This window comes from Rhipicephalus microplus, chromosome X (assembly GCF_043290135.1).
Source record: "Rhipicephalus microplus isolate Deutch F79 chromosome X, USDA_Rmic, whole genome shotgun sequence".
NCBI lineage: Eukaryota > Metazoa > Arthropoda > Arachnida > Ixodida > Ixodidae > Rhipicephalus > Rhipicephalus microplus.
In genome coordinates, this window is record NC_134710.1 from 96,537,488 (window position 1) to 96,548,835 (window position 11,348).

The window sequence follows — 11,348 nt, forward strand, 5'->3', positions numbered from 1 at the left end:
TTTCTCACCTTTTACTCCTACTAAAAGTAAGCATGCTAAATATTGACTCAAACGTATTGTGGTGGATTGAATGCTTCTTGCCTAACAGAACTCAACATGTAACAGCTAAAGGTCATAACTCACTCACTTGTTCCGTAACATTTGGTGTGCCACAAGGTTCTGTCCTTGGATCCTTGCTCTTTCTAACTTTTACAAATGATCTTTCATCCTGCATTACATAGACAATCAGGCTGTTCAATTGCCGATGATTGTGTCATCTATCGCATAATAACTAACCCGCATGATTCATCACAACTTCAATCCGATCTTGACAGCATTACCTCCTGGTGTTCACTCTGGTCCATGAAACTGGATACTATCAAGTGTAAAATGATGAGTATCTCTCGAGGAAGTACTGACTACATTAGCCGGGTTTATTCAATCACTAATTTTCAGTTATCATCTGTCATTACTTACATATATCTAGTCACTACTAACAAATATCTGTCACTACTTATGTGATTAAGAATGCAAATCGCACTCTCGGCTTCTTACGCCGTAACTTTTCATTAGCGGCTGTTTCATTAAAACTTCTTTATAAAACACTAGTTAGATCTCAACTCGAGTACACCTCATCAATCTGGGATCCTCATTCTTGTACACTTGTGAACGCCCATTCAGAATCGTTCAACTCGTTTTATTGTCGCCAATTACTCTTGCACTGCTAGTATCTCTTCAATAAAAACTTCTCTCTAGAAAGAAGCAGGCCTGCCTATGCCTCTTCCACAATTTTTTTTTTCATGAATCCTGAAATAAAACACAAATTGTTCTCACCACCTTCTTACGTTTCATCTCGCATCGACCACAACTTCAACGTTGATGTACCATTCTGCCATACCAACATCTACATCCACTCCTATGTGCCCTAGACTTCATCTGAATGGAACCACCTTCCTGCCTATATCGCCAGCAACCCTCATCATGCATCATTCAAGACTGCAATTTCTGACTTGTAACACCACTCCCAAGAGACCACTCCTCTATGTAACGCCGCAAATGGCATAGAGAGTATTTAAATTATATATATATATATATATATATATATATATATAATTTCCGGAGCCCTCCACTACAGCGTCTCTTATAATCATATGGTGGTTTTGGGACGTTAAAATTGTATTGATATGTGGGGTTCGACGTCCCAAAACCACCATATGATTATGAGAGACGCTGTAGTGGAGGGCTCTGGAAATTTTGACCAGGTTCTTTAACGTGCACCCAAATCTGAGCAGAGGGGCCTACAACATTTCCATCTTCATCGGAAATGCAGCCACCGCAGCCGGGTTTCGAACCCGCGACCTGCGGGTCAGCAGCTGAGTACCTTTATTGTGGTGCCTCTCGTATTGGACTCGCTCTTGCAGGACCGAGGCGGTTATAATTTCCTTTCTCAAAATAAGTATTATTCTAATACAAGGCCACCATCGCCGCCCTCGAGTCTGTTGGGCTGCAAACGTCTACTCCTTGGGCTTTGTTAACGAACGAACACGTCCATACTTGTCCGTTCACGTCCGCGGACTGTCACGTGGAAGTGCGTAGATGTGAGACACCAAAAAAGGCTTAACAACAGACAAATGCTATTCATAATTGTGACAGAACAATATAAAACACCTAAAAGCACAAATCACCCCTTAATGCTAATCGGTGACTTCGATCAACGTACGGTACATTATGGGGCTTGTTGTCGACACCCACTGTCCGCTGTCATGCATGATGTATTGAAAAATTGAGGGATGCTCAAGCTTCGGTCCCCTTTAGCGATATTCTGTTCCTAGTACTCGCGTGCTTCAAACACTTGATGCAATCCTTTCGAACTTGCTATGCACCCATTACGTGGCCTTAAAGGCCAACTCCGGTGATGACTGGCTTATGATAATCCATTGTTGTGACTACCGACGCATTTTTACGGCAATATGTTATGTTGTATTGTGAAGCATTTAGATAGGATGCGTGTGTTTGTAAAGCAAGAAAGTTACTTTCACTGCAAATACATTTATAGAGGCCGTTATTTTAGCTGTATTCACAATTAAGCAGAGGCGTACGTGGCTGTGGGTAGAACACCCGCTTGCCCCGCAAACACCCGTGCTCAATACGCCTTCTGACCTGGGCTTCTCTTATTTATTTTATTTGCATCTTTCTCAATTTTCCGGTCCCGCAAAGTTGACAATTTTTCGCTCACAACCAATGACGCCGATACGGACGCCAACTGCGGAATTTCTGCGAACTAGCTCTTTAACGCTATATCGCGTTAAAACAGACGCTATAGTCGAAACATATGTTGTATATGAATAAAATAAAAAAAGTTTACACCAGACGAACAACAATTGTGACGAAGTATGTACGTATAAGCACAAACTCTTCATACTAGTAGGCCACTTTAACGTAGACAAGTGAACCTTTGGACATAGCTTAGCCGCCTTCTAATTCTAGCCACCATATTTCATTTCGTGCAGGTGCGGAGATTTTTTTTTATTTATTCAGAGATCACATTGGTGAGTGAGGAGGTCCTGAGCCGGCGTTGTTGAGCATGCCGTGCTAGTGAATCCTAATCTTTTCAGATCTATAGTTTATAATTCGTAGCGATGTCTGGCAAAAACAAGAGATGGTTTGACTGCTTACTCAGCAAACATTTTTGCTTATTGGTAGCATTATCTCTAAACTGATTTTTAAGATTGGCTTTAATTTCATTTTAGTTTCATTTAAGATTGCTGCCACCCGGTTCTTGGCCCATCACCCTCTGTGGGTGAGCGCCATTCATCTCAGGACATCAGCATCAGCATCAACATGCATGCGCTATGTTGCTCTGTCGCGGCTGCATTTCATTGGATGCGTGGAGTTTCTCTTTGATTGGACGATTGCGGTTTGTGACCTTATTAGGCAAAGCGCTGGGCTCAGCTGAGTCAGCAGATGTGGCCTCAGCCGCCATTGGCCATAATCGTGGCTTAGACAACCTCTATATATCTAGCCCGTATGCTCAACAATGACGACAGTCTGGAGGACGACCTGGTTATCTGGTAAACTGTCCGTAAAGCCAGCACCACAAGGTGAAGTGGCCGTGTATACACATATCAAAGTGTCGACGAGACGGTCGCCGGCGCCGACTAAGTCATGCCCCTTCAACCCTCATGACCATGACGCTCCCGCTGAACCTGATGGATATCGCCAGCACCTGGCTACCTGCCCAGACAGAACAACAAAGTTGCTGGGCACGGAGAACATGGGGACGACCCTCCATACGAGATCCCAGCGCCAAGAGGTACACAACCTTTCTGCCAAGTCAAACCGGCTGTACCACTCGATCATATTCCGTGCAGTCACTGGCCTCAAACCTGCCGAGCAGTGGTGGTATTACCATAAAGTAATATAAAAGGTATTACCAGTCATTGAGTGCCAACGGTTTCCCGGTGGTGTTCGTTCCTGGCAGGTACCCGCAGCCGCCAACTGTGCCTGCAGCCCCCTAGAGCTATGCATGGCCTTGGAAAGGCGAACTGTGGTGAAGAGGAACATTGCTGAGATCAGGCTCGCAAATCTAAGGCAGTATGGCAACCAGACTTCCATCCTATCCAGATAGAGCAGCATATCACAGCCAACAGGCCCCTCAAGCCCAGAGCCATCCCTGCAGTGTCCAGGAGACTCTGGCCTACAAGAGCCTGTTGGTTGCCCCACAGGCTGCCAAAGCCAGCCAACCCTCTGGTGCCCAGGCTCTGGCCGCTTGTGAGCAGTCCAACCAGGCTAGCCAGAGCTGTGCCGGCCAGGTTTTCCTTGACCATAGCGGCTGTCCAAGGAGCACCAAAGCTGGCGAACCATCTGCTTCGCAGGCCTCCCAGCCCCTCATTGATTATCAGAAGAAGCCTCTGCTGGCTGTCCAAGCTGAGGTAAGCGGGACTTTGATTCGAGCGAGTTGGTACATTGTTAGCTGGGAAAAAAAACATCCCAAAAAGCACGAGAACACAGAGAAACAGTACACATTCAGCACTCATATGTGTATATGTTTCTGTGTCCTTAACCTGTTTTTAGCTGTCTTTTCCCAGCTAACAATGAGGTAAAGCGAGCTGTGTTGAGCCCAGCATGCAATATTGATCCTCACTCTCATTAGTAGGTCGTGAGATGCGAGCATCATGGCACCTGGGACAAGGCTCGGGTCGGCCATCCCTGTGGCGTTGAGGTCATCTACCCAACTGGTAATTTGGGGGCTGCGTGGGCCTTGACCAACCACCCTTCGGCAGTACAGAAGACCAGAGTGCCCCACCAGCACCAGGGGCAAGTGATGTGCACACCCTTGCTCGAAGGCTTATGGAGAAGCTACAACCGAGCCTTAATAAACCTCAATAAAGGGCTTTATATTCATGGGCTAAGCAAATACTAATTGTTTCTATCTGAAATCTTTATTCTGAACATCTTGCTGGGCCTTTTCTTTAGTTAGAACATTTCTGCTCTCCAATATGATGTAATGGAAAATCTCAAGTGCGACCATTGCAGTCCATCTACTTCGTCAGTTCAAGTATGAAAACCTCACGGGGTGATGTCACCTTTATTTGTGAGTACTGCTGTCTTGAAAAATTGCAGCAGAGTATTTACAGACTTTTCACTAAATCTGTGATTAATTTTAAAGGTCATCAATGTAAAGAATACTTGAAGTACAGCATTGGAATGCATAATATTCAAGTGCTTGTTCATTAATTGGAAGAACTGGTTTTGCACCACTAACTGCCATTTTCCCATTTGGTAGCTTCCTCATTGAAGTTACCTATTGCCTTGAATGAAGAACTCCAGAATTATTTTATCTCTTAAAAAATGTAACGATAAAACCTGCATTATAAGAACTGTATTTGATTTCAATTGAGGTTAACACTGATTTTTAATTGGAGCACCACGCTGTGCAAAACGAGTCTCAATTAGGACCAAAATGCTTTTTTTGAATAATTTTTCTTGTAAAATATAAACATTTCAGTGCTTTTTAATATAAAATATACCTTTTGTGAAGTAATTATTACTCTGATATTTATAAAGAGTGTAATACTGCAAAAGAGAATGCTAACAGAACGTTCCAGTGATTATTCAAGACATATAAATAAGGCAGTAAAATTGCAGTAAAGTAATTGAGGTGTGAACAGCTTTTGCATATTCCTTTGCTTTATATGTAAACCAATTTTCTTGTTAAAACAAGAAACAATACTCTTTTTTTTCGACAAAGCACGAAAAATTGTAATTGAACTCAAAGTAGGTAAACATTGCTTTTAAAAAGCACAAGCTGGCTACTGTAAAATAAAGAAAAGCTCATTTATTGGATCTCCGCGAAAATAGTCACCTGGCTGCTTGCCATTGCATTTCATATGAGGAGTTCACTAAAGCCATGTGCTCAAAATAACCCCGATTGCCAAGCTGTCATAATGGAAGGAATCATCTTGAAAACTCTACACTCTAAAATCATCTTAAAAGACTCTTTCATGATGAAAGGAATCAACTTTAGAACTTTATGTCACCTGTACAATTGTTACAAACCTAAAGTAAGCTGTTAGTATGGGCTGAGGCTTAAAAATTTTTTTGCATTATTTCTGTTTTTGTCTATTAATATGTGTTATACCGACTTTTTTTTCATAATTATTTGCATTATATACTTAATCTAGTGCAATACGAGTCATTAACGGCTCAAAACCATAAAAGCTTAGTGGCAGAACGAGTTTGTACAACAAGAGTTATACTTTACACATCGTCATGGCATAAAATGAAAACTGTGCCACTTACTATGAAACCGATTATATATTTTAAATCAGCATAAAAGCGTGTGTACAACTAAAGTTTTAGTATTGACCTAGGCTACAGATTAAGGCCACTTAACTTACTATAAAACTGATAATATATTTCAAATCAGCATAAAAGTATATATATACAACTAAAATTCTATTGACCTGAGCTACAGATTAAGGCAACTCTTTTTTTTTTTCAGATTTCATATCTTCTTAACTTGCTCTTTTGACCCGGATATATGTTATGATTCATATATATATGAGTTGGCAAATATTGAATGCATTATCCCATGATTCTAGCTTTGGCCCTTACCAGCAGCGAGTTGATTTTTGATCAAATATCGTTCCTTTACTTTATGTCATCATTACAAGCACTGCAGTTAAAACCTATATGCTACATCACTAAGAGGAGATGCTACTCGAAAAATGTCAGTTTTTGCAAAACTTATCGCTTTAACATTCGGCTTGGTAAATTACGTTCAGTTATTAAACTTTTATTTTGAATTCATATTAGAAATATGTGAAAGATAAATTTTTTTCAGCTCATGCCACTCTAGCCTCAGCTACAGCAGTTGCTGAGGCTACAGTGTATGGCGAAGTTGATGTAAAGAGGAAAAGAGGCCAAACACAAAGGTGCGCACTTCGTAAACTGCAATTACCCCCTGTACGGGGAGATAAGTTGAAAGATGATGCAACGCAAGAGGCACGATTGTTATCAAATAGCAATAACCACCAATTCAGCCAAGCTAATAATTTTCAACATTAAAGGAAGTCGCCAATTATGTCCACGAAAAGTGACCTCTGGTGTAAGTGGAGGCAAGCCAGAACTCTTCAAGAGTCCACACCAGATTGAACTCAATAATGCTGACTAATGAACACCTTTGTGGCTGCACACTCCCCATAGTACAAGCACCTCACAAATCATCATTTATTAACCCTATAAGCATTGTGTACCATAGTTATGTCGACGATTAACATATGTATTAATTCGAAATAAGGCAAAATGTGTGCATCGGTAACGTTCTTTATAATAAATCTGCAGTCAAATGGCATTCATTGCACAAATCTTGTAATTTCCTTGATGAACAGCCAAGCTAGTTGCTGTCCTAAACCCATCCGCAAGAAAACATTTTGAAGATAATCCTGCAAACGATGTTTAGAGAACATTATCAGGATGCTGCCAAGTGGACGAGGACGTTTGTACCTTTTGTGGACGAGCATAAGATGTAGACTGTTATCTGGGTAGTATCTAACATACATGTATCTCCCACACTGCCCAGGCCTGCCTATGAGAGGGTGCTCGCAAGGAGCATGGCAGCTAACAAAAACTCATAGAGCACGTGGTTGGTGGTTGTTTGCATTAGAACTAATTTGTTATCGCTGTTTTAAGGTGGTGTGCTTTGCATGCAGTTGCACGGCACATAGTTAAAAATTTTATTTGAGGCCACACATATTAGCAGTTGATATTTTGTAGTCAATGCACGTGTGTCCATACAAAACTATTCCGTAAGCTAGCACACCTCAATAATTTGGGTCAGTACTCTTTTAACACCTAGGTTGCACAGTAAGGTGAGATATAAATTGGAAGCATTGCCAAGGCCATAAGAAATCTGGACAAAAAATTAGCCCGAGTTAACTGCAGTTGATGTTATGTTGCTACAAGAGAGCGAACGACCAAATGATGCATAATTTTATTTGTATGCTGATCACATGATGCATGGGCAACTAAAAGTGGCTGCACTACTTCTTGTTTTCCAGGTAGAAAAGTGCTACTCAATGCAAATGTAAACATGATATGAAGTGGAAGCGCATTCAGACTGGTGACTTTTTGGAGAACCAAGACACCATCAAAAGATCTTAGATTGCAATAGTTTTTTTATCACAGTCATTCACTCCACACTACAGTAGTGTGAAAGGTACGTTTTTTGTTATAGACATCACGATATATGCTAATCAATAGCTTGACGATGTGAAGCAGTATCCAAGGTTGAACAGTGAAACTCGGAGAGGTTGGGAAGTTTGAAGAAACAACTTGATAAATTGCATGTTTTTCTTGATGCTAAATAAGCGAGCAATCACAAATGCAAGGTGAAGTACACGAAAACTATGACATAATCTTAAGATTTATTCTACGCAATTGCCATTTTTTCGGCCAAACCACATTTAAGGAAGTGTGAACCTTTCATGCACTGAAATTTATGTGGTGTCGTAACACTCTTAAAACACCTCACCATGTATGGTGTAACAATCTTTTTTTTTTAATCTTATTGTAAAAATACTATGGCAGTAGCTCCTCTGAAGCTGATCTATCTTTCACGTGACCGTGGTCGAGCAGAACTACGGCAGCAGCATCTCCCCTCCCCCTCTTTTATACCTTGAGATTTTTTTTTTTTTTTTGCCTCCTGGGGCACCCCAGGTACAGTCCCCAGCCGTCTACTGTTTTTATAGCCTTCACGTCTCTGTGCTAGCTTCTGTCACCGTTGGCCGACTCACGTATGTTCGAAAAAAACGTGTCTATAAGTTTTGAACTGCATATTAACACTGACACAATACTTTTGTTTGCTGCAATCTCCCCTCATGCCCCCCCCCCCCCCCCGTTTTGCCCTACTGTCTAGACACATGAGCACCTTCACCCAAAACTCTGTCGTCGCAGGTCTTTCAGCACAGCACTCAGTCGTACACGATAAACTGTGTACACTCGCTCTCTGTATACAGACAGAGAGAGAAAATAAACTTTAGAAAGCATTGGTCCTAGAAGCTGCCTGAAGCAGGAAAGCCCAGGTAACCACAGCCACGATAGCGCCTCCCCGATTTTCCGAAGAAACCCTCGCACCGAATAAAAGCCACATTCCCTCTGTTTTAGGGGAAGGGGAGGATTGGGTGGGGGCGCCGCTGCCACCTCGCTTATTGGCAGCTACAGAAGCACTACTATAATGCACTACCGCACAGGCTGCTGCGCTCAGCGGTTCATGCTTGAGCAGCTCATGTTTGAGAATAGGTAGATGTCAAGTGTCTTATCTCACTTTTTTTTTTTTAGAACCAACCTCTCAAGGAGCCGTTCAGTAACAATTCGAGTTTTAAAACTAAACGGCGAATCGCTCATAATGTTTCGATGCAAAATTTTCGTTAATAAAATCAAAATAAAGTTACTATTTTGCACCTTGTAGTGCTTGCGACCTTGATTGCAGCATTTAAAAATCTCAAGGACCCTTAAGCACTTTTTAAGACGTCAACCTAGTGACCAAAGAACTAGTGACTGATTGTGCTCAGAAGACCGGGCGTTCGGAAGTACAAGGCCAGGAGATCAGCCGTTCTTGAGTCTCGAGCTGAGAGCTGGTCATCCCGCACTCCCACTGCTCTGGGGTGAAATCATTTCATTATTATCATTATCATTATCCTTTTTTACTTTTTGAAACTTCGCTTGGTTTCTACGACTCGGAACATATCCGTGTTTGCATCGCCAGGCAATTGAGGGCATTAGAGGGGGGGGGGGGGGGCATATTTCGCTACTTCGTTAATAATATCATGCCCAAATCAGTCCTGTAGGCCTGATTACATGTTCTATAGAAGTCAAAGGCCACAACGCTTTCTCTAGGTCCATTTTTAGTTAGCTAAAGCCAAGGTTAGGCGTGATGTTCAATTTTGAACAATCTGTAAAAGAGAAATTGCAGCATAAGTTGGCGTACAAACAAATGCATTATCCCAACAGATACTGAAGAGAGAATCAAATTATCCTCGCACGTTGGTTCTCATTGATGGCCCGCATGAAAGGGACGAATACTTTACCCATGGCCTGATCTATATCTCACGAGCAGTTTAGTATCTGACACTCGTAAATAATGTTTGCAACAAGAAAGACATTGCATACCCCTGCGCACAAGCAAACAAAAGTTCTCCTCACCCCATCCATGCTTGCGAGGCGCACTTGACAAGTGTGAGTGCTATAGCGAGAAGTGCGGCCCTGTATTCCATATTGGATGCAAAGGCACAAGGTGCCCAAGCGCTGGTGCACTGTTCCATCTAATACCAGCACATCTTGAGCATTTTGTAACCCATTATCCAAATTTTAGTTTTCTTCATATCCACGACCGCTCGAGATGCAGGGCAAAACTGCTTAGTCTTCTTGAACACTACTTTTGTCAACATGAAAATATGCTATGTCATCAGTTTAGCATTAGCAAATTTAAGCTTAAACAATTAAAATATCACAATTCGTTAAAGCATGCTGACCATGCAAATACTATATGTAGCGGAAGAAGTGCTCCTATGAGAATTAGTATACGGTGGTTTTACTGCACGTAATATGCCACCAAGCTACTAACCCTCAACCTTTGGTAGCGTGCTTTACGTACTTTTGCAGTCCTTAATGCATTTCTTGACACTATGTTTATGGTGTCGTTCATTCTTAAATAAAACTATCATGATGCATTTCTTACATTGAAGAATTGAAGTAATGGAATTGAACGGCCCCGCCATTCCTCGAGTGGCAATGGGCCAATTTTTTTCATTCCAAGGAATTAAGAAGGAATAGAATTGCTGCAAATCATAATTTCCTGGAATGTAATTGGAATGGAATGGAGGTGCCCATTCCGCAACACTAGTATGAACCAACTGGCTCACCCACAATAAGTGTTGCAGTTCATATCTCTACATTCCTCAACCACTTTCTTGGTGACATGCCAAAAACATTCCCATCATTTGTCCAATATAACTCACTAAGAATAATAAAAGACATAAACAACAGCAGCACACTACCATATAATGCCATTCTCGCCACACTACACATATATTGCTTCATATGAACATTCCAGTGCCTGAAAGCTTGTTTATCTTCAATTAAGGTGACTCTATCCCAATAAAATGTACAACATTCCATCGAAGTATATTTATATGTTCTCAAGTGTACTCTAGCAAAACTACTTCGAATTCGGAGAAAATTACTACCTTGAAGAACAAGGACAATTACAGGTACCCTTTTTGTGCAAACCTATATATGCTTGTATGTTCATTGTAATTCTGCAACTAATTTCTTCTGTTTGTTTAGACAGACCCTACACGTGCCAGAAATACATACATAGATCATATAATTATAATGTAGAGACCTAGTTGGGACAATCTAGCTAAATTTATTGCATTCTTTAACTCATTACAATAAGATCTCAAACCCATTTTATCCAACAATAAGAGTCGCATCCAAGTCTTTGAAGGAGCACAAAAACTATCGGGGTACAACTATATTTTGCCAACCCTGCCCTCTTACCTTACAGGTGTGATCAGTATACAGAACCCTATAATTTGTAACTGACTAATTGAAATAAAATTAACTAAATATAGTTGAAAATGAATGGCACATTAAAGTAGTCGTGAACCACCCCTTGGGCTTGCTGAGTAAACATATCCTGCGGAACGTGAACACTGCTACGAAAAGCTCAGTCAAATCTTGCAGCTGCATGTGACAAGAAAACTTTAAAACTGCAACACGAGGTTGCGATTTTCTCAGGCCAGCTCTTTCATACAGAAGTCTGTGCCTACTCTCTTGAGAGCTGCTGGCTGCCTTTGTTTGAT

General features: G+C 41.4%; 1 protein-coding gene across 1 annotated transcript; it reads left to right on the forward strand.

Moving 5' to 3' along the window:
• Positions 1-1,252: 1,252 nt before the first annotated feature.
• Positions 1,253-4,396, forward strand: LOC142776915 (uncharacterized). Its single transcript, XM_075881240.1, has 2 exons — positions 1,253-3,911; positions 4,133-4,396. The coding sequence occupies exons 1-2, from the start codon at positions 3,576-3,578 to the stop codon at positions 4,133-4,135; spliced, it is 339 nt and encodes a 112-aa protein (XP_075737355.1). The 5' UTR covers positions 1,253-3,575; the 3' UTR covers positions 4,136-4,396.
• Positions 4,397-11,348: the final 6,952 nt, after the last annotated feature.

Coding starts and splice junctions, on each gene's coding strand:
- LOC142776915 (XM_075881240.1), top strand. CDS start 3,576: ATGGCAACCAGACTTCCATCCTATCCAGATAGAGCAGCATATCACAGC.